Source organism: Syngnathus leptorhynchus, chromosome 14 (assembly GCF_054491065.1).
Source record: "Syngnathus leptorhynchus isolate UIUO chromosome 14, UIUO_Slep, whole genome shotgun sequence".
NCBI lineage: Eukaryota > Metazoa > Chordata > Actinopteri > Syngnathiformes > Syngnathidae > Syngnathus > Syngnathus leptorhynchus.
Genome location: NC_141208.1, coordinates 1980573 through 2003825, shown reverse-complemented (window position 1 = coordinate 2003825; position 23253 = coordinate 1980573). Strand labels below are relative to the sequence as shown.

At 44.7% G+C, this 23253-nt stretch overlaps 2 protein-coding genes across 6 annotated transcripts; one reads left to right on the top strand and one right to left on the bottom strand.

Annotated features, from left to right (window-relative positions):
* Positions 1-1254: 1254 nt before the first annotated feature.
* Positions 1255-17666, bottom strand: LOC147045891 (guanine nucleotide exchange factor VAV3-like). 5 transcript variants are annotated; one of them, XM_085929650.1, is made up of 29 exons: positions 17547-17666; positions 16902-17115; positions 15843-15959; positions 14931-14989; positions 14755-14820; positions 14139-14247; positions 13948-14043; positions 13447-13515; positions 13242-13345; positions 12924-13023; positions 12711-12806; positions 11779-11847; positions 11251-11337; positions 10751-10836; positions 10546-10678; positions 9527-9636; positions 9354-9455; positions 9200-9291; positions 8878-8900; positions 8692-8740; positions 7992-8122; positions 5800-5865; positions 5492-5526; positions 5314-5430; positions 4602-4689; positions 4127-4256; positions 2327-2380; positions 1729-1877; positions 1255-1666 (listed from the first exon to the last, which is right to left on the bottom strand). In XM_085929650.1, exons 1-29 carry the CDS (start codon positions 17585-17587, stop codon positions 1628-1630), a joined length of 2631 nt encoding a protein of 876 aa, XP_085785776.1. In that variant the 5' UTR covers positions 17588-17666; the 3' UTR covers positions 1255-1627. The 5 variants fall into 5 exon arrangements, with proteins under 5 accessions (XP_085785776.1, XP_085785772.1, XP_085785773.1 ...); XM_085929646.1 differs by lacking the exon at positions 2327-2380; XM_085929647.1 differs by lacking the exon at positions 2327-2380 and having other exon boundaries at positions 13948-14040.
* Positions 17667-18427: 761 nt separating this feature from the next.
* On the top strand, positions 18428-23159 carry dcaf8 (DDB1 and CUL4 associated factor 8). Its single transcript, XM_085929653.1, has 13 exons — positions 18428-18678; positions 19022-19075; positions 19148-19231; positions 19340-19989; positions 20065-20205; positions 20288-20382; positions 20491-20601; positions 20803-20933; positions 20999-21106; positions 21181-21311; positions 21404-21523; positions 21600-21716; positions 21940-23159. Exons 2-13 carry the CDS (start codon positions 19039-19041, stop codon positions 22045-22047), a joined length of 1833 nt encoding a protein of 610 aa, XP_085785779.1. The 5' UTR covers positions 18428-18678; positions 19022-19038; the 3' UTR covers positions 22048-23159.
* Positions 23160-23253: the final 94 nt, after the last annotated feature.

The window sequence follows — 23253 nt, the reverse complement described above, 5'->3', positions numbered from 1 at the left end:
AGGCCAAGCTGCTCTGTTTGACGGAAGTAAGCAGTGTCTTATTAACTGTCTACATGTGTTGCTCCTGCGTTTGTATTTATTCATTTCATCATGCCATTATCTGTTAGCATTAAGGCAACGAGGTTGTTTTCATATCGTAGCATGTGGCCTGACCTTAATAAATGGACACTGACGAGTAATTGTGGGCCCTTTAAGATTGCAATGGAGTAACCCTGCTTTGGATGCTCTCACATACTTTATCCGAATAGATCCAATGTCTCTACCGCTGCAGTCCAAATTCGTTGTCGCCTCCTTTCATCTCAGGAACAGTTAGATTACGATGAGGAGGCGTCTTAAGGGGGAGCCGTTTGCTGCCTTTTTGTGTGACGGGAGCGTTAGCGCCAAAGCGCAGCCGAGCGCTCAGCCGGCAGACTCGGGTCATTAGAGAGGCTGCGGAGCGGCGAGGGTAAAGCACGCCTCAGGCACTGTTTACATTGCGAGAATACTGATAACTCCACGCCCCGCCGCTCTCACGTGGCATTTCTGCTCAATCTCAGTTTTGGAATTGCTGCCAGTACAGAGCCACAATGTGGATCAAACAAACCATCTGGGATGGAGATATGAAATGATTTATTGATCCATTATGGCAACTTTTCAAACGGTGATATTAGCATTTCAAATAGCGGTGCTACTTAGTATCACCGAGAGTAATCCATTTGAAATTCTCACGTCCGCAAATTATTTCCTTAATATATGCGCATTTTTAATTGAATAGCACCATTTTTTGAGAAAATATCCAACCGGTTTGTCTGATCTAGAAAGACTGGATGTATCCTGGGGGGGGGGGGGAAAAAGGACATGCGGTCACTTGGAGATTCTCAGACGGTAGCCGCATCTCCAATCAGACATTTCGAAAAGAAAATATATTCAAGGATCTACTCAATAATTGATGAAAGTCACTTGCCGCGCGTGTCGTGTTGCTAAACACTTGCGCTGTCTCGTAAACAAGCGTGAATCATTCCTTGCAGAACCATAAAGATTTAAAGCGTACAAAATCCTTCTTGGCATTGCCACTGAAGCGCCCGAATAAAGCCCCCTCAGTCGTAGTTCAAATGAAGACCTGAACGTCAAAGAACAAAATCCACCACACATCGTTTTCATATGGATGACAACTGGCTAATGTCCTCAGATCTCACGCCATGCTTGCTGTTCAACCACGTTTGGCTATTTCGCCGGAAGCAGCGGCCAAAATAATAAGACACGCATCTAAAATGATGACTGAATCAATGAAACTGTTTATTCCCCTGATGTGAACACAAGAGAGTTCCGGCATTAGCCTGACGCCAGTTAGCCGGCCGGCCTTGTCTGCCTTCTTCCAGTCGGCTGACTGAATCTTCCACGCTAACGCAACCTGACGACAGCCGACGCAATTTTCACACGAGCCTACCAAGTCATCAATAATAAGACGAGGTGAGTCAGGCAAGGAAATGGATGGAAGATGGGGTTTGGGTCTAGATACGTATTTGTGATTTGACGTGCTCTGCATAAGAGTCCTTTCAGGGAGGGGGGGGGGGGGGGGTCAAGGGCATAGCCCTCTCCTGTTGAGTTTCTCCCAGTGACATCAGAGGCATCCGTCACCCAGGCTGAATCAGTCTTCTTCTACATAAGTGGACGGAAACCAGCCCACCTGGGAAGGAGCGAAGAAATTCACAAGCGAACAAATTCAAACCAAGTCGTATCGTACCGCACCTTTCCAGCCGCCTCCCCCTTCCACCAGCCGCTGGATGTCTTGGTGTAGATGTTGACCACGTCCCCCCGCAGCAGAGACAGCTCCCACGCGTCTCTGGAGATGAAGTCGTAGCGAGCCACGGCCACGGCTAACACTCTGGGAGAAAACACTGATGGGACACAAAGTTGTAGATGTCATCGGAGGATCGGAGACGTGTTTGGATTTCATGATAAGGCGATTGAAAAAAAACATGCGGGGAAGGTGACGTCCGAGCACTTCTAATGAAGCGGAATGCTTCGATTTTAAACGTAAAAGATGTGTTTCTAGACTTGGCTATAAATAACAGAAACAATACATTCCAATATCAATATTTGAACCCAGAAATAATTCAAACTGATCACGTGTGTTGATGTAGCATAAAATAAAATGGCAAAATTGATATTTCATTCAATACTACCAACAGTAGTCATTTCTAGCCTAATGGTGACGCAAAAGGCACCACCGGCTGGCTATCGAGCGTCAAAGCTGGTTTTGCATTATTTATTAGTTGGGTGAAGAAAAAAAAAAAAAAAGTCATGCAACAAGACTGAAGAGCAAAGAAAGGCCGTGCAGCTGTACCTGACCAGAAAGGAGAGGAGGAGGGAGGAACAAAGCTGCAACCACCAGGAGTAACTACACACACACACAGCCAAAGAGAAAGTTGGCAAAGTCAAAGACCAAACAAAGGAAGCAACACTGAGTAGGAGAGAAGAGTAAAGAGGGCAACATCTATTTTGATTTAGGACTGAGGTCTTTTATTATTTATTCATATTCCAGTATTGTTCTTTTGTTTTCATAGGGCAGTTGCACTTGTGCCCCATTAAGTCTGCCTAGCAACAAGTCGGCTGGCGTCGACTGAGATGAGGCTTTTTGGATTTGTAAAATATTTTATTATTTGTTTATAGATGTATACATATTTTGTCCAATGCAGTTTTTGCAGTTAGTTACTCATGTGCCTTTGGAACTTTGCTAGCCAAGCAAATATTGGGGTCAATGAAGGCAAGTCAATTTATGATATATATTGCAGATTCACATCTTGTTGGGGGAGGCATCGATTAAAAAGAAAAACCTCTGTATTTGTACACATACTAGATATTGTTATTATGACCTTCGGGGCAGTTGCACAGGTGCCCAATGAATTCTGCCTAGCAACAAGTGGCCAGGCAAATTTCTCAAGTTCAGGCCTGTACACACACACACACACACAAACATCTAGTCAAATGCTTCTCTGGCAAAGCAGCAGCATCTGTTTTTTCTCCCCCAAATCTATAAGCACTCCTTTTTTTGATTGTGTTTATTTATTTTTATTTCTGTTTTGTTTGGCATGGCATCTGTCTCTTCACGGAAGCCGGTGCCCACACTCTCTAGCTCCAAGTCTACGGGGGCGGATGACTTAAGGCAATAATAATCTATCCCAGAATGCACTGAGGCATCAGTGGCTCTGTCAAGGCGTCTTCCCGCTGAATGGCGCCGCTGCTTTGAAGGCGCGCGAGGAGGGACGAGGATGTGCGCGCACACAAAAGGCTAACGTTAGCTTTGTGGTGCTTGTTTACGAATTTTCACTCCAGCTACCTCCCGCGCTTTTTATTTTGCAAACTTTTTCCCCAGGTTATGTTCCTGCCGCGAGACCCGGGGTTTCCCTCAGGTTTGTGTCACTCACTGGTTTTCTTCCTCTCTTCTTCTTCTACTTGGCTGGCTGTGCAAGTGACATGTCATGTCCTGTCAGGAAAATTGTGCATGCATGTCGGAGGCGAGCAGTGTGCTCGCCGCCATGACGCTCCCTGAGTAGGGGGGGCTCCAGGTGCTCGCCTGGGGCACCGACCTCTAACTGGGAGCACTCTGGCGATGCCTGCTGAGCTGCCAAGATGCCTCTCCATTCATTTCACTTTTATCTTGACTCTAAATGTATTTTTTTTTTTTTACTATTTCATCCCTGCATCAACACAGCAACCAATGACCATCGAAGGTGGTCTACCTACTCTTCTCTTCACCAAATGTCCGCCCGTTAATCCCCCGAGCGACTTTCCTCCAGTCAGACGCAACAACTTGAGGTTCATTAAAGTTTTCCTCATTGCATTTTTTCCCATCCGTCTCTTTTCTGTCCGTGTCGTCTCGTCTGTCTAACCGCCTCATTACCGCGATTTCTTCACTACCTGCCGTCTCCTCACTCCTTCCTTCAAGTATGCGTCGGATATCAAAGACACCGACCGGGTTGACGTGCCGCTGATGGCTTTTTGCGGGCAAAAAGAATTTCTCCACAAAAGCCCACAAGACAGGGCCCCTCAAATAAATCCCCTCCCCCCCAGTATCTATCTCCGCTCTAAGCTGGGAGCATCTCCAGCTGTCAGACGCAAGAGTCTCTTGCGAGGGCGCACTCACCGCTGCCAGTCTTGCTAATGGCCCAAGACGAGCTTCCGTCGGAGCATTCCCGGTAAGGGATGCGCAGATTGGTGTCGAGGCTGCTGAAGCCTTCTTTTAAGGAGTGCTGCTTGTAGTACTCCACCAAGTCCTGCAGGAGACCAAAACACACATCACTGAATGACATATCTATCAAATCTGCAGCCAACTACTCACCTCCCAAGATGTCTTCCGGCGGTGCCTACCGACACCAACCTACCTGCTAACCTACTCGACCTAACTGCCCTAACTACCTCCCTACCGTATTTTACAAATGGACGAATCTACCGAGTCCCTCTCGCTTTGCTAACTGTACTACATTGATATTATTATTCATCTGGTTATCATATTTTAATGATGGTGATGTTCTGCAGTGACTAACAACAAAAAACACCGTGAGCAGAGAACGACATCAAATAGATTCCGCTCGTGTTTCAAGCGTCGCGGAGCATCTTACCAGCAGCGTTTTGAAGAGTCGACTCTCTGCGATGTAAAAGCAGCCGTCCTTGGTCAGAATCTTAATGTGCTTGACTCTGTCGTTGAACCTGGGCGAGGATGAATAAGACATGCGCTGCTAATCAACTAGACACGCTTCCGACGTCAGGCTCGGTCTCCCGTGTCGAAAGTCACGAAGGTCTATGAGAGTATCCTCAAGACCTCTTTCGCAACATCAAATGAGACCAATATCTAATGGCAGATTGCATTTAACGTGCGCCTCAAATTGACCAGTTTGAATTCTTGTAGAGGCAAATATGTCTGTCTCCCAGTGTAGTGGATGAGAGAGTCTTTATTGGCATTTAAGACTCCATTTTGAGCATGCATCATCAGTATGCAAAGCCGTCATGCACAGGCAGCCACGCAAACAGACACAAACAAACAGACGTTTCCCGATAGAAGACCCAAAACAATGGATGGGGAAATTAAAAGGATTTTTCCCTTTGTGAACCGTTCAAAGATTTCACAACGAGCACCTCAAGCAGTCGGCAGTCGCTCTCCATTGTCTTTCCATAATAGCGTCGAGAGCCGAGCGCGACTAAAGAGCGCAGAGGTGCGACATCGGGTGCTCAACGCCACTAATTTATTGTTTGCATCCTAGATTCAATTCAAGAGCTTTGCGCTGTCATTTATTAGCACGGCAACCAAGGAAGGTTTTGTCACACCAAACTTACTTTATACTAATGGCGTACTCTGTGCATTCTTTACTCCGATGCCGAACCAGATAAGTGCTGTTCCCTCGGTCCTGGAGCTCCTCCTCGGCCTGGCACCTCTCCATAGGCCCGGCGAACCTGCAACCGAGTCTTTGTGAATGCGAACCACTGGACGTAACGGAGAATGACGTGTCGTTACCAGAGCTGCGCCGAGTAATCGACAGGCTTGGGTAGCTGGCACGGAGGAGAAGAAGAAGAAGAAGAAAAGAAAGCGTACGGTTATTTTGCCATTCATCGCACTTGAAAGGCTTGGAGGTCAGACCACTGCTAATGTGATATTGGAGGCACGGCGGGGGGCTAAAATCAGAGCCCGACAGGGAGCGCAGGCATGTAATGGAAAAGCACATCTCTTCGCCCCAGACGTCAATAGTGGCCATTACTGGGCTAAATGCATTGCGCTCACGCTTAATGCGACGTATTGATCAGCAAGGAAATATGCACACTTACGCAGGGGCAAGGCCTCACGGCGTCGCTGGGAAAGAAGCCAATCTTGCCGCACGCCGGGATTCTGCCCTGCGAATGCGACGGGATGTTAATCGCGTTAAATTTGTCCCGCAACCCCCCTCTCCGATCCCTCCCTCCCTTCCTCCTCCCCTCCCACGCCGCCGTGGATAAATCCTGGGCAATTAGCACGTAACAAGCGACGCGTCTAATTTGCAGGCCCAGTTAATTACGCTCGCGACTCTGCCGGCAGTTTGATTTGTAGCGCATCACAACAAGGGCCTCGTTTGGCCCCGGAGTAATGGAGGCTAGTTTGCGCCAGCGAATACTCAAACAGCGCAGAGACCAAACAAACTGTGTTTTAACTCACGCTCTTGTTTATCTCTATTCAGCGTAGGAATGAAATGCAGAAGTATTTGTGATTTTTTTTTCTTTTTAATCCTTTGCACAAATCACTTTGAGTTGAAGTTGTTCTATATTATTTCATGTGCTTTGATTTTTTTTTTTTGTATTGGACAGCATTGTTTGTCAAATTTCTCAAAATGTGTATTGTGCTGTACACCTGATCATGTCATGTAGGCATTAGCATTGATGCTAAAGTCCCTTTTAGAGTTTCACAGGATTTGCCAAGTTCACGCTGACGGTTTCAACTTTTATTACTTCTCGCTTTCAGCTTCCACTGAACGATATGCCGGATGTCCTCAGTGGAAGTCTGCACTCCAAAGTGACACGCTTGTGAACTTCATGGGGATAGATTGAGTTCATTTAGAAGCGTTTGAGTCAACTAATTGAGATAATGTTCCTGCCAACTCTATTCTACCTTTTTCGTTTTCCCTACTAACTCGTCTCCATTAGGACACCTTTTTTTTTTTTTTTTTAGGCAAGAGCATTCAAAAAAAGCCTGGCGGGTAACTCAATTGGAGTCTCTGTGATTCATTCTGCGCAATAACATTTCATCCAAGCTCTTTTGGTTCTATTTGTTATGCTCTGGATAAGCGTGCGCTAAAAAGATTAAACGCATTACTCGGGCAGCATAAACAGGAGGCACCCGCCGAAGGATCAAATGAAATCACTGTGATTGATTGTATTGTTGTGCCAGCGGGACGGAGATAATTGCCTTCTGGGTAACGGGGGAGGGAGGTTGGATGTGAGAGGGCGGATGTGTAATTCCATCCCGTGGCGCCGTCGGGGACGCCCGAGATTAAGGCTACCCTGCGGAGTTTTAATTGTCGTCACGAGTGCTTCTGTTCTGAAACTGAGTAAGTGAGTTGTGTATTTCTAAGATGGTGCAAATGCTCTATTTTCTGGTTTTGACAAGTGTCAGTATGGAAAGACTATGGCAGCAGTTGGTAAAGGATGGCCACGGAGCACTTTGGGTCCACTTAATCAGAGCCACTGACCTTTAGGATTATCAAGAGTTATTTCTAATATTTGTTGCATTAATGTCATCATTTTTCTGTCAACGATTGAACTAAAATCGATTTAATTATAGTAAATCATGTCAATCAAATTTAATTTGAGAAATAACTGCTCAGTCAGTCTTTGAAAATAATACACTTTAAAAATGATGACATTATTTTATGATTAAATTAAATCTCTATTAGCTCAGTCTCATTAGAGCACACGCTGATGATGAAGAGGAAATGGTATTTTTTTTTCTTTTGGTGAAGAAGGTCTGTCACAACACAGACAAATATGGAAGATGAGGATTTAATGCCTCCGCCACCAGCCGGGATGAATTAGTGACCTTTCAAAAAAAAAAAAACAGATGAAGTCAAACGATATCATCTGCCTCACTAAGCAAAAGGTGCTGCTCCGTCATTGAAAGCTCCTCCGCAAGCTGCAAACACCCGGCCGCCGTGTTATTGTCTCGCTAAAGCCGCTAAATTCATCATCTCGCTGCTGACATCATACAGCGCCAGCTATGATTTCATCTGACCGAGAGTCACATGACCCGTGTGTCATACATTGCACTAAACACTTTGCGTCATAGTCAAAGTGACAGACGAGAAGCTCTGAGCCCCCACAAAGGCGAGAAAATATTTGCCAATCAGATTATCTGACTTCTCATTAAAAATACTTTGCTTGTTTTTGATTCCTGCTGATAAAACCAAGAAATGAAGGTAGAAATGGCAAGGCGAGCAGCTTGGCCGTAACACCTCATCCCTCCCTGAAGAGTTGCGAGTGCACGCACGCACCTGCCACCAAGAGCTGTGCAGGTCGGCGAACATCAGCTCGATCACGTCGCCCGTGCGGGCGCGCAACGGGGGGCCGCCTGGCGGGGAGGGGACGCCGTCATAGTCTTGGATCACCAGCATCCTGGGGAGACCTTGAACATGCACACAATTATTTTTTTTTCCAAGTTTGAATATGAATTCTTAGTCACTCTTTTTCTCATTAAAAATGTCAGTCTTATGAAAATAAAAGCATACATTTACCAGAAATAACTAAATGACTTTATATAATTATAATAAATAAAGTCAGTTGTAAGACAATTGTCCCCCCCCCCCCCAAAAGAAACTGAAGCCCCTCTCCCCAACATAAAGTCATCTTTCGCCAAAGTGGCCGTTCACTTTGGCAGCAGATTCCTCTCCGTTCGCTCGGAGATGCAATATTTTCTCAGGGCACCCAAAAAAAAAACATGGCCGCCGGCGTCGGGCTCTGAATTGGAGACGGAGCGCTCCTGCCAGGATGGACGACACAGCCACTTTGTCTCCCGCCCTTCGTCCGGACCCCTTGAGCAACCTATTAAGTGAAGCCGACACCCACACACACACAAACTCATATCCGCAACAGCAAAGCGGCACGTTTTCTGCGACTTGCCCAAATTTGAAAAACTGTCTGCATCTCATAGTACCCAGAAAAAAAAAATCTAGATCCATAAAAAGCCAAACTGACCCGAGTCTGAAGATGTTGTGCCTTCCTGAGTGGAGATAATCGCTGCGACCTAAACAATGAGTCACAGTCATCAGGTACACTTAAGGAGCTTTCATCTCGGAGGAAATACAATTAGCGTACCATCGTAAAAATACAAAAAAATAATAGCAAAGGTTACATTGGAGAAGACAGTGCAGGTCTTCCTACCTTGGAGCGCTGCTTGGATGACTCTGCAATGGCAAAAGAAGCCAAGATGAATCTTCCAAATAAACAATATTTACAGCATATTTCTCATCCATTGCAGTCTGTGCGCTTCTATTTACACCATTAATCGGACCATATATTCGAGTCGATAAAATTTTCCACCATATCTGATGGACTGTGCACATCCAATTGACCATATTAATGGTTCGTAATGAACCGTATGTAATAATCCGAGCACCTCGGGCAGTCCGGACTAGGATCTGTTATATAGCGTATTTTCTGGTCTGTTCAAATCTAGACAGGATCAGTTGAAGGTTGTTCTCACCTGTCCTCCTGCAGAGTCCAAGCTGACCCAGGCACTCCTTGTGGACGGCCAATGTACATTTTAAACAAACGTAGCCTTGGTTGAAGATGCCCCTGCACAGAGAGACATCTCGGATGTCACGGATGAAAATATGAAGAGAAAGTGGCAGTGTTACCTGAGAAGCAGGTGACAGAAGCTGCAGGAGGAGATTCGGTCAAAGGTGTGCATTTTGAAGTAGTGACCGTTATGGTTGGCCAACGCCGGTCGGATGTTAGTGCTGATCCGGTAAATGGAGAAGAAAACACACTTGGATGCAAACGTAAATGTCATTTGGAAGAGGATACTTACACAGCCATTTCAAAGTGATCCAGCCATTTCTTCTTCAGCTCCCTGGTTTTGAAGAAGAGCTCAAATCCCGTGTGGCCGTGCTGGTGCGTCACGTAGAAGCCGTAACACCACTATGAGGGGCAACAATTATTATTTTTTTGAAGTCAAAGAAAATTAACATTTTGAAACTACTGCTGTCCTGCCCTTTCTAAAATTCTGACTCTAAAAAAAAAGTCAAAATGTTCTTTTTCCTTTATTCAATTAGGACTGTGTTGACATTGGATTTCTTTTTACCTCCGTTTTGGAAAAAGACCCCAAAAACATTTTTCAACGACATCAGTGAATCGGAAATTTGGGCAGACTCCTGAACGGCTGGTCCATCTCAGGGGTCGGTCGAATATCATTTTCAGACCAAATAAGCACAAATGTTCTGGAATTTCTCCAGTGTCATCCCACACGTCTCCCACAGACATGTTGAGGATCAATTTCCAAGGTGTACCATAAACGCCGGCTTCTCTCGGGCCTTAATGTGCTGCAGCTTGTCGTGTCACATCTGATCAAATCAGCTTCAGCCGCCGCCCGCCTCTGTTTGCGGCCCCCGTGAACTCCACAAGTGTTTTAGAGCTCCACCGAGCGTTAAATCAGCGCCGCCGCCGCTGCGACTCCGCGTTCACGCTCTGAAGTTTCATTTAGCGACCAATGATAGATCGCTGTGAGCAACCTCGGACCACCGCGCACGTTCATCATTCGCTATTAACGGGAAGGCGATGCGGCGGCGGCAGGCTTGCTCTTTGAAAAGGAAGCCGGAATTGGGACACAGGGGTCGATTTGTGTGATTTGTCAATAAAGGGACTCAGACCTAGAAAAATAAATTCCTCTTCTACAGAAAGTACAACTTTTGTTTTCTATTATGAATGAATTTTTGCAAATTTCATTTTTTTCCATTAAAAATACCAGGTTATTAGTTCCTAGTTTTGGTGAATTATAGCCAGCATGGTCCAGTTTCTTTCTACTTCATCAACTATTGTGTCCAAGCCCACCTTCTTGCCCTCCTTGTCCGACATGGGGTTGTCGGTGATCTTGAAGACATTGAGGTCAAGCACGTCCTTCATCTCGTAGTTGTCTCCGCGTCGTTTGCACACCACGGCGGCCACGTCGAACAGGAAGAGGTGTCTGAAAAACAAAGAGACGGCAATCAAGTCTGTCGCAGTGTTACGATGGTGACAAAATGTCCGCTTAGCAAACCTGTCCAGTTTCCTTCGGTCAAAGTTGGACACCATGCGCACTTCTCCATCTCCTCTCGGGCGACCGTAGTGGATTAGAGGCTGGTTCTTTCAAGTAAAAAAAAAAAAAGTCATGATCAGAAAATATGAATGAAACAACAATCATATTTGTAAACTAATACTTGACCATTGTCATTCATATGTTTCCACAACAAATCTAATGACATTGTAAAATAAAAACAGTTCTTTTCTACTACTTGACTTTTTCTTTCCAGCCTGTCCCTGCATAATTAAAAGGCATAATAATGAAAAGGATCAACTGCTAATTAATATTTGACTGGCTTAAATTCCTTTAACATAAACGCTGGCCTTTGTCTAATTAGACACTGCCAGCAACAATTAGCATATTGTTCCTATCAGTTTATGTTTATGCTCTCAATGAGCGACCCTGAACACATTCTATTATATTTATTCACTACACAAATGTGATGTTGATGAAAACACAACACGCACGTGTCGTACCAGGTTCTCGATGGAGCGCTGGTACTGGTCCATCTCGCGTAGAGTCTCGTTGTCTCTCTTGACCTCGTTGACAAATTGAGCCAAGTCCTGTCAAAACACACACACACACACACACTTTATTAGTTACACACCATATTTGATCAAGTTGGATGGATGCAAAAGTATTTACATCGGCCACAATATTAGGTACATGGAACCTCGGCTGTTCCGACCAAGCCTTGCCACAAAGAGGGAAAAGCTGTAAATATTTCATGTGAACTAAAAAAGTTTTGTTATTACCTAAAGATGCCACAAGATGGCGGCAAAACACTATTTTACTGTTAGATACGGCTGTGGTCTGACTAAATTAAGCTCCTCTCCTCAGTTCAATCGAGTGGCTTGGCAACAAAGATGTCACCAGATGCTGCGCCAAAAATGGATTGGGTAGATTTGCAGAAAATAACAGGATAGGTCATCAGAAAAAATCCACAGTCACAAATGTGAATTTCCAGAGCAGAGGTTCACCACTGCTCATCTATTTCCACTTACTTTCATGGCATCCAGCGCCACCTTCAGGTTGCTCTTGTCTGTGGCATCGTGAGTGTGTTTGAGAAGCTCCTGCAGGAGGATGAAAAGAATTCATTTGCTGTCGTCTAGGGTCATACGGCGGTCGAGTACGTAACTTAATTGTTAATCGGGCTAATCTCTTATATGTATATTATATTAGAGAGAGACAGCCAGTAACGAGTTTTTCAACTTAAAAAAAAAAGTTTTTTTCTCAACTTGAATCCCCAAAATCTAAAGCTTATCCCCCTAAAAAATCCAAATACAACCCACAACACACTTTGAGCTAATCCTTAAAATGCTGGGGGAATTTGCATTTAAAAGAGCATTTAAAGTCACACGTGCACGCGCCCTCCTCTCCAGCTATCAGCAATGGGATGTAATTGATGGCAGGAGAAGGCATGTGCGCCTGCGGCCATCTGTTGACGACACCTGAGGATGACTTTGTGAAGGTCAACGCAAATGAACGCAAATGAATTGACTCTATTTTCTTACACTTTAAATGGTCCTCTTTGAACTGCATATCTTTTGTACACCAAACAATCAGGATACAAAATCATGAATGAGCAAGTGATGACATTAAATCATGGCAGTTAAAGTATTTGAGGACATATTTCATATTAAAATGTACATATTTTGGTGGCCTTACTGAGACTGTGGGCCAAAATGTGGAGAAGTCGCCCTCTAGTGGGTAAATGGAGAACAGTCACATTGAAGTAGATCACACCATCTTTCACCTTGTTTATTTTTTTACAAAATTCATAAACCTTCTAGATTTTTAGATTTTTTATTAGATGTAACATAATGTATTTATATCATTTGTAAAATTTTATTTTGAGATGTAGTCATTATTTCCTAATAAATTTAGAAAAGAATCCAATTTCTTCCGTAAAAATAAATAAAAACATAGTCCATACCTGTAGCAAGAGGTGGTACTTGAGGACCCTCTGCATGGGGACCACCAGCAGGTCCCTCAGGGTGAACTTGCCATTGTTGGCCCTTTTCGAACACTCCTGCAAGCATAAGTGGTATGAGAACTTCTGGGACATTTTGAGTGACCAACGCAGGCCGCCTTAATGAGCAAATGACCAATCTTGGTAGTGGTTTTGGTGATCGTATGAGATCCTGACCTCCAGCTTGAGCCGCACATCCTCTTTCTCCTTGCAGATGAGGTCGAGCACAGCAATGGCGATCTCCACGCGGCTGCAGTAGACGCCATAGATGAGAAGTCTGCAGGGACCGGCCACACAAATCAAACAATAATCAGGACATCATAAAAAGGAATAATACAGTGAAAGTAATTGACATCATAACTGCCCTCACATAGAGTTCATTCACCCGTGACTTGATCAGCAAGGTGGGTGAAGATACAGAGTCACTTTCAAGCAACAGCAATTGTCGATGCGGGGGATATTTGTAGTTGTAAATCCACGTGAAAAAATGAATACCTCTCTTTGTAGCTGATGAAAATCTGGTAGAGATTCAATGCGTTCTTGTTGACGATGGAATCGTGAACGTCAGCCATCAGGCTCTTGTGAACCTTCACCATGTCCTGCGGTGAATGTGAAAGCAATGAAATGTGTTGAAAATAACAATGATAACATGAATAACAAGAATACATGGATTCATCCCCACAATTAGAGGAAAACTCACTGGGATATTTACAAACACTTGGTCAATTTCGGCCACGGAGAAAAACTTCTTGAGCGGGTTGAGGAAATACTGTGCAAAAACACGCGCAGACAAACAGAAGCGTCATTATGCAACCTTCTGGCAACAATACGAATGTTAATGCATATTAATTTATAACAGCACTCAAAAGGAAGCGGGCGCTATTGCAAATTAGGGCCACACCAGTGGAAAATTTACATAAAAAGTGGAACAAGTGATAGATTAAAAAAAAAAACAATAGGCCACCATCAAATATCCAAGTGGACAGCCACTAAAATCAAAAGTGCATATTTGGTGGGGGTCATTTCGGTCGGTAGTGGCTCCAAAATTGGCCTGCTGCCAAGTCGTGAGTGGAGAAACTCAAGTGTGAATGCTAAAATATGGTCTCGATCGTGTCAAGCAATTAATAATAAATGTCAACACAGTGGAAAGAGCTGCGCGTTTGATCGCGCCGTTGCAAGATCAGAGGCCGGCGGCGAGTACCTTCTCGATGGATTCCAGCGTCTCGGTGTACTTCTCCTCCGTCTGCTTGATCTCGGAGAGGCAGCAGCTGCGAACGTCTGACATCTCAACCTGCTTCTGAAAAGAAACGTGACTTGCAGTGAATCTTAAAAAAAGAAGCGATACAAAGTACTTTGGGCAAGCTGTATACTCATTTGTGTGCGTGTGTGTACCTGCTGCTCGGTCCTCATGAGGTCTTCATAAATCTCTCCCCCTGAATAGTCTTCTTCTAGGCTGTAAACTGCCACGTACAAATCCTCCTCACCTTCCATGGCATTTTCACTATGAGCCCCACAAAATAAAAATGGCAAACTTAAATGTAGTAAACATCTCTTTGATTGTTTTGAAAATTTAGCCCTGAAACTCAACATGAAAATGAATAGAAACGTCACTCGTGAGAAGACCCACAAGATACCCAAATGGCAGGGTATCTGAAATCTTGGTGTCCATTTTAAGTTTTTTTTTTTTTTTTGGGAGGAAATTTTAACGACATAAAACATTCAACTAAAAATCTAGCAGCTCAAGGTTAGAGCTTGACCAAACTTGTGTGATGTAGCTCCAACCATAGTGATTCATTTGCGCCCCCTACTGGCACGAATGCAAGTTACCCACCTAGCTTTCCGAGTGTTTAATAGGCATGTCATGCAAACTCATTCCTTTCCTTTGATAATAGCAAATAAACAGAGCAGAGTTTTGACACACGCGCGCTGACATAATTATATCAACAGCAATAATGGACCCTCAGAGAAAGAGCGAGGGGGTGGGGGGGGGGCGACACCTCATACATACTCAATCAGGTCTTCCAGGTGATTGTAAATGTCCTCGTCCTTTAGACTCTCCTCTGTGTGGAAAGGCCTACAAATGACAAAGAAAACATTTAAGACGGGAGAGTTTATTTATTCCTGACGTGAGGAGCGTGTTAAAGCAAGCATTTAGGGAAAATAACCAGAACAACAGACACTTACTTGAATCCTCCTTGCTGGGCAATTGCTGTGTACGAGAGCTTGGATAAAGTGTCCATTACCTGGGGAAACATTGAGGATGGTTTTAGTCAAATTCTTCAAAGTTTCAGGAAATATGTTGGTTTCACAGTGTGCTAACCGCAAAATTGTGATTGTTATCGTTAGTGAAAACAATAAGGGGAGGGGGGGAGGGCTGCAATTTTCTTTGACGTTATAAACGAGAAAAAAATTGCAATTAGAATGGGAAATATGTTCACATTTCTACAGACGTGAAAATGAATTTATGAACAGCTTTGAAAATGCAGCTTCCTGTGTCCACCACATGAATTTGCAGCATTGCATCTTTGTGGTATGACACTCAACATCAAATCTCTTTGAGGCCTTTAACAGGAACTTTATCTGACTCATTCTCTTAGGGACATAAGAAATAAAAAAATCAAGGGGTTATATAAAACATGGGGTCACTGTAATGTAGGTTAGTCTTGTTCTAATGCCGCATCTTCTCATCCTCCAGTTGGCATCGCGAACAAAAAGTGGATTATCTCGGTTCTAATTTTTCACATGCTCCTTTCTGGAAAGGAAAAAAAAAAAAACAGCAACAAACTTTTCCATTTGTACAAGTTGTAAACATCACAAGAGCCGGATCTGGTCCATTTGGGATGAACCCGACACACTGAATGGTGACGCCTTGCCAGAAGGTTGTTTGACTGAGATTATAAGGAACCGTACAAGACGGCTGGTACAGTACATATTTGCAGTGTGTGGGATTATCAGATTAACTGGAAGCTTCTTTGGACTTCAAGTCAACAGAAAGAAAATGCATGCCAGCACCGTTCTTTAAAGCCGTCCCCGCGCTTTGGAGAACTGTTCATTGAAAAGCTCATATGGCAATAATACAATAAATCTGAAAGTCACCTTTCCAAAATCGCGCACGTCAAACAGGTCGAAGGCGTCGAACAGGTCGCTTTTCTTCATGCCGAACACGTCGCAGCAGCACCTCAGGAAGGTGCGAATGTTCTTCAAGCACAAAAACTGGAAGGATGAAGAAAAAATACATCATAAAGAATAAATAAATCATAATAAATGATAATAATAATAATAAAAGTACTAAATAAATAAATAAATACATTTGCCATAGTTGTGAGTACGTTTGGAATCCTACAAATAAAAGTCACAGCACATCATCTGGCCAAAGCAGCGCTGGAGGGAGCCTTGTTTGTCCTACAACACTGCACTCCACTAACCCCGATGTCGTGCTTTAAGCCGAGGAGAGATAGCGGGTCACCGTGAAAGGGGGCCGCACACGTAGGGCTTTTTCTTTTGGCTAGTACATGTCCCACAGCTGCAGGCCGTCCTACTGTTTTGCCATTACAGTCTAGTGAGTACGCACAACAGGGCCTCGCTGCTGCATCTTAAGGGTTATTCAAGTGACATCATCATCGACAAGACATTTGCCATTCAACATGGCCTGATGAGAAAAAGTATTACTGTTGAAGATATTTTAAGAGCTCCCGCCAGACGGGCGTATCAAAGTTAGGATGTTATCTGGCCCCCCCTGAGAGGCCACGGAACAAATTGGAAGTCGCCAAACTTGTCTTTAGTGATCACTCAATCTCTGTATCATGATATGATCGATATTATTGGAGAATCTTATTTTGTTATACGGTATTGTATTGATACAACGGGATTGTTGTGGTGCTGGTACATCTGGGGTTTTTTTTTTTGAATAAACTATATCAATTATCAATGTCACTATATCGTGATGGAAAAATATCACAATAGCATATTTTATCATTATTATATCAATAGAATGTATATCTATATATACTGTCATCCTATCAATATTGTTGTAAAATCAACAATGTTGTCTTGTATTATTCAGTATACTGCAACAGTTTTTCCTTCTTCATTTTGTGCAATAACGTAATATTATTATGATAAAATGAAAATGAAGTTATTTGAGTGGAGTGGTACCTGGGACATCTGCGGCCTGAGGTTGATCTGCTTCAAGTCGATACTGTGCGCCCTCAGGTTGTTGAGCAGCTGGCAGAGCAGCACGCCGTCGCGCAACGTCTGCGCCAGGTCGAACACCTGTGCGGTGTCGGCCGTGACGCGATGGTTGACTGGCAGAACCTTGCAGCCGATGAGCCACGCCGTGCACTGCCTCCAGTACTCCATGACGGATGGACTAGTTCAAAAGGAAGAAAGTTTACACGCAGAACAGCACCGCATGACTACAGCTGCGTTGAGCAAGTGGAGGAGGCACACCACACTGCAAGCAACTTAAGTGATGTGGGTCAAAAGAGGGCATAGCCCACCCCCCTCCCCGTTCAAAGAGGTGGTCGTCTCTCTCCCGGAAGGTCGTAAAAACTAATAAGTATTGCTTATTTTATTTTATTATATTTGTACTATTTTAAAGGAGACGTGTATTTTGTCATTTACACTATACCATACTATACTATATCATACCATACTCTAAAACAAGAATTAAATGAATAAATCATTAAATCATGTGAAAGTATCATTTTAAAATGCATGAAAACATCTAGATTGGCCAACCTCACTCAAGCAAGAAGCACAAATCCAGCTCTAAATCTCAAACATACTGTTTATGCTTACACATTTTTGATCGTGAGATTAAAGTGAGCTCCCATAAGCATGCAGGAGAGAGAGAGAGAGAGATAGATAGATCCCCATGCAGTAAGATCATTAGGGTCCTGACATAAACACAGGAAGGAAGTCATGTTGTTTCCCACCGGATGTTTGAGTATTCATCACTGCACTGGACTGACTTCAGGCTGTGCAGTTTTGTCCTATTCACACAAATATTTTTAGGGAGAGTCGTTATTTTGTGTCCTGATCAAACCAGCTTTTATTTACGGGAGGGCAAAAAATACCCTCAGCACACCCCCAAATAAATAATTATTGCTCAGGATCATATTTTAGAAACATTGAATGATCTAGGACAAAAGATTTTAACAAAGCGGAAGTAAGACCAAAAGAAAATAAAAGCTCACATTGCTTTTATTTTTAAATGTGTTTAGCTTCTGCAGCGACTTCCGAGTTTGAAAACAACTTGACTCAGTCACCGGAAACCAACCAAAATTAAATTTAGGAACCATCAAAGAGAAACGGGATCCTGCAGCTGTACTGGACATATTTCTGTAACAAGTGAGCGTGCATAAAATGAGACTATATAAAAAGCGTTAAAAAAAATAATTAGGGAGAACTAAGGTGAATTCAGTAACGTGATACTTTTATTTTCACTTTTTTTCTTTCGCTTCTGACCGAAAGTGCCCCGCTTCCCTGAACTATATATTTACGGAACCGTCAAAACATAAACAGAAGTGGACATTTTTCATATTAAAGAATATAAAACACGAATGGGATCAAGTCATTCGGGTAACCAGTAGATTTTAATTTTATTTTCTCTTTTCTTCTGCTATTGCTACTTCTGGGTTTTTAAACGACAACGTCACCGTCTACGTCACCGGAAGTGCCCCCCCTCCCGTACCCCCCAAAATAGAAGCTGAACCGTCAAAACATAAACAGAGCAGTCGACCTTGTTTGAACGCTTCTTGGTTCGTTTTCGTTTGCAAACTTGATGCACAATGCGGCGTCCTTTCTGTCTCAGCCTGGCCAGTAGAGGCGCGGTGTGACGATCGCAAAGCTGCCATATAAAAAGATTACAAGGACTGAGCTTTAAGAAACAAGGAAAAAGAAGTGCGCTGAGTCGGGCCTGCGAGTCGAGGTAATAAAAAAAAAAAAAAATGCTAAAGGCTAAGTTAGCTGCAGTGTTTGTGATCAAACAGGTGTTTGCAACAACAAAAATGACAGCTGCGTATTTGTCGATATTTTGCCAACCGCGTGGATATCTAGCTCCGTGCTAATGTCAGCGGGCCTGTGCACGTCAATCCGAGTTTTAACGATGTCGTCACAAAGCGTGCGAGGATGTATTGGGGTGGCATTAGCCCGCTGGTTAGCCTGGCTAATAGGTTTCATACGCTTGTCACGTACACAATAAACAGGAAATGCTGAACTTGAATACTTTCTCTTCTGCATGACTTTTCCCCCCCTTCTTACGTGTGACAGAGTCTCCTTCAGGGAAGTCATGGCAGAAAGTGAAGGCAAATCCACTTCGGTCAAAGGTAACTCACTTGCGAAACCACCTGTGGTAGACATCTGGGCTTGTCTCTGAGAGCTGCTGGGTTCTATTATAGGGGCCACTGGGGAGGAAGAAGCCAGCGGGGATCGCCACAAAGATGGGGACGCCTGTGGGAGCAAAGATGGAGCCAGGCACCTTGGTAAATCCTTTACTCTTCTTTTTCCTGTAAATGACACCGTAGATTAGAAGGTTGGCATTTTAGAAGATAATTGGCCAAGAACTTCCATCTGTGTTGCCCTACCTCAAGACAACGGAGAGGCATCTGGTGACAAGAATGTGCCAGAAAGTCAGCTGAACGAGGAGGAAGATGATGACGATGAGGAGGAGGAAGACACTGACAGCATGGATGGCAGCGGCCTCTTCTCCCTGACCGAGGACGGTGAAAGAGAAAGCGAGGAAGGCAGACAAGAGAGGGCGAAAGATGGCGGGAGAAGGGCCGCCCGGAAACGGAACAGACCTCGCGGCGGTGGCAACAACAACAACAACCGTTCCTCCAGCTCAGATGATGACGACGACGATGATGACGACGATGGCGACGAGGAGCTGAAAGATGACGAGGAAGACGACGATGAGGCGATGGAGGCGTGGCTGGGCGCCGAGCTGCGGGACCTGCGAGGGCCGGCGTGGCGAGCCATCCCCTCGCTGCGCTGCCGGGAGATCGGCCGGGACTCGCAGCAGTTCGTGAGGCAAGTGTGTGGTGCCCGCGGGCTGGTGCAGAGGTTGGAGCTACAGGGTCGGCTGGAGAGGCACTCGGGCTGCGTCAACACGCTGCACTTTAATCCGTCGGGCACGCGTCTGGCGTCCGGCAGCGACGACCTCCGCGTGATTATCTGGGACTGGGCGATGCGGCGCGCCGAGCTGGAGTTTGACAGCGGCCACAAGAGCAACGTCTTTCAGGTGAGAAGCGCAACACTTTCATTCACTGTACAAGACAAAACATCTTGACACTTTTCTTTTGGTTGGGTTGTGCAGGCCAAGTTCCTACCTCACAGCGGCGATTCCACGTTAGCCATGTGCGCTCGCGATGGTCAGATTCGCGTGGCTGAGCTCTCTGCCACCCAACGCTGCAAGACCACCAAGAGGGTCGCACAACACAAAGGGGCTGCACACAAGGTCCGGCAAAACAAGCTCACGCACACATTTTTTAAACAAGATGTCACTGATTGTTTTTTTTTTTTTTGTGTCGGACTACCAGTTGGCTCTGGAGCCTGACTCGCCGTGCTCCTTTCTGTCAGCGGGAGAGGACGCCATGGTGTTTGGAATCGACTTGCGACTGGACCGGCCCGCTAAGTGAGTGGCGCATCATTTTGAAAATGCCTCCATTCACCCCTCGTAGATGAGTTTTGGTGTGAAAGATAACCGTCAAAACCCTGTTGAAGGTTTCCTCCCATTTCTCAGCAAACTAGTGATGGTGAAGGAGGGTGAGAAAAAAGTGGGCCTCTACACCATCTTCGTCAACCCAGCCAAGACGCAGCACTTTGCGGTTGGCGGGAGGGATCAGTACATCAGGTACCTACGCAAAATGGCTGCCGTCCCGTGATGTTGCAAACGTGTTCAGTGGTTCCTAATCAGTGTGAAATCTGGACCTGTTAAATTCAACACAAATGTGTCGTATAAAGTCAGCAGGCGGATACGTGTTAGTTGTACCTTCCGCCATCTAGCGGAAGAGAATTGAAACGCTCTGCCTGTCATTGCCTTGTCGCTCGGTAGGATTTACGACCAGAGGAAGATCAACGAGAATGACAATAACGGCGTGGTGAAGAAGTTCTGCCCCTCGCATCTGGTGTCCAGCGAGTCCAAAACCAACATCACCTGCCTAGTGTACAGTCACGACGGCACAGGTAGGCCTGCTCCAAAACTGGGAGTTTCAGGGTTTCACCATATTCTTCTTGTTATTGCAATCTAGAGCTACTAGCCAGTTACAACGACGAAGACATCTACCTGTTTGACTCCAACCACAGCGACGGCGCCGACTACTGCAGGAGATACAAGGGACACCGCAACAACGCCACAGGTGAGACGACACGCCCGCCAAACTCTTTATCAGCGGCCGTTAAATCTCTCTTTGGATTCTCCCCCCTCGCACAGTGAAGGGCGTCAACTTCTACGGGCCACGTAGCGAGTTTGTGGTGAGCGGCAGCGACTGCGGACACATCTACCTGTGGGACAAACACTCGGCCCGCGTGGTTCAGTTCATGGAGGGCGACAAAGGCGGAGTGGTGAGTACAAGCTGTCAGATTTCTGCTTGAGTAGCATTAGGGTCACATAGTAAATGGTTATGAAATCATCTTTTGGGGTTATTGCCACACAGGTGAACTGCTTAGAGCCACACCCCCACCTACCAGGCATGGCCACCAGTGGCCTAGACCACGACATCAAGCTGTGGGCTCCCACCGCTGAGACCCCCACAGGACTCAAGGGCCTCAAAGAGGTATCTGCTTCTAAGATAAGGCTCCTTTTCGCAGCCGTACTTGAAACCAAATGTGCCATTTGTGGTTGAATCCAAGGTGATGAAGAAGAACAAACGGGATCGCGACGAGGACAGCGTGCGGCATGGCGACCAGTACGACACCCAGTTGCTGTGGTTCCTAATGAGACACATGAGGAACCGACGGCCCCCCAGGGTGAGCTTTGCTACACCTACTGTGTCACATATGGTAGTGATACAGGAAAACGCAATACTATATTCTTGTTTTTGGGGTCAATTCATTTCAGTCGGGAAATATGATTTGAGATGTGCGAGCAAGGTCATGTAACAAATTCAACTTGTATCTCAAGGCACTGTTGACTATAAATAAATGAAATCGCCCCCCCCCACACTCACTTCCTCTCCTCGTCTCCATCCAGACCCGACGTGAAGGAGCCGAGGCAGACACAGATGAGTCGTGGAGTTCACCGGACACTTCTGACGAAGAGGAGGGAGGTCCAGATCATGTCCAGTGCATGTCCTCCTGAGCCTTGCGCACTCAAACACACACATATGTATACATACAGTCCAGTAAAAAGCAGGTACGTCAGAAGAACATTCATCAAAAGTTAGGGAAGAAAAAAAAACACCAAATATATTGTCTGAAATTTGGACCATGACAAATCACACACAAAAAAAAACCTATAAACATACGACTCAAAATCCAGTTTTTAGAGTCACCAACTTTGTTGTATAAAGTTTTGTGACCAAAAACAACTAAGAAGATATTTCACATTTTGAACACAACAATCATTTCTTGCAAAGTCTGCTTTTCACTGGACAAGATGATCATTGACACACTGGCACAACACAAATCGGACAGCGACGGTGCTGAACGCTGGCCACTTGTTATTTCCAATGTCCCATTTTTGACTGCTGCCTCCAGACGTACACCAGCACGTAGCCGCCCCCCTTTCCGTCGTAGCGCCGAGCTTCATCTTAATCAAATTATTGACAGCCACCCCCCAAACTGAGTGCACTTTCAATCAGGGATATTGCAGTTTGACTCATGCACTAGAGATTTTTTATTTTTTTTTTGGTCGGGGGTGGTTTTGTTTTTTTCCCTGCAGCACTCACACCATCTTTGACAGGAAGCATTCTGCTCACCTTCACTGCATGTGCCACAGATGGAAATTTTTATTTTGCTCAACCTGATCAGATTCAGCACATTTCTTGTTAAAGGTTTACCACGAAATTTGGTGGTTTCATTGGACATTGTGCTTGCCCGTTCTTTGTGCTGTGAGAGCAACTGAAGCCTGGCGTTTTTTTCTCGTTTTTCTGAGAACTCTTAGTTGAATTGTACATATATAAATATTAAAACTGTAAAAAAAAAAAAAAAAAAAAAATTAAAAATCAACATTTAGAATATGCTGTTTGATGTCACACATTTGATTGGTTAAAGATGCAGAGGTTTATATTCGATACAGAGCCAACGTACACCTATTTCTTCTGTTCGCCTAAGACTGTCCATTGTACACAGTACTGTATTTCAAATTTTGCCACCTAAAGGCTTAAGATTTATGAAATGTCTCCTGATTCTGTTGGAAGTCTGTTGAAGAATTTGTGCAATAAAACAAGGATGAACAAATGTCCCCTGTAAGCAATTGATGATGTAATGGCTCTACACATTGCTAGGTTTGTTATTTTGAGGGAGTCAAGAGTACAGGGAAAAAAATATTTCTTTCAGATCCAGT

Bases quoted from the DNA above. Each gene is read 5' to 3' on its own strand.
- LOC147045891 (XM_085929650.1), bottom strand. From the start codon at position 17,587: ATGCTTATGGGAGCTCACTTTAATCTCACGATCAAAAATGT. The intron at 14,821-14,930 runs GTAAGTGTCTGT...TGTCATTTGTAG, and splicing joins GCCCAGCAAGGAGGATTCAA to GCCTTTCCACACAGAGGAGA. The intron at 13,516-13,947 runs GTACTCGCCGCC...GTTTTTGCACAG, and splicing joins CGCTGGAATCCATCGAGAAG to TATTTCCTCAACCCGCTCAA.
- dcaf8 (XM_085929653.1), top strand. From the start codon at position 19,039: ATGGCAGAAAGTGAAGGCAAATCCACTTCGGTCAAAG. The intron at 19,076-19,147 runs GTAACTCACTTG...GTTCTATTATAG, and splicing joins CAAATCCACTTCGGTCAAAG to GGGCCACTGGGGAGGAAGAA. The intron at 21,312-21,403 runs GTGAGTACAAGC...ATTGCCACACAG, and splicing joins AGGGCGACAAAGGCGGAGTG to GTGAACTGCTTAGAGCCACA.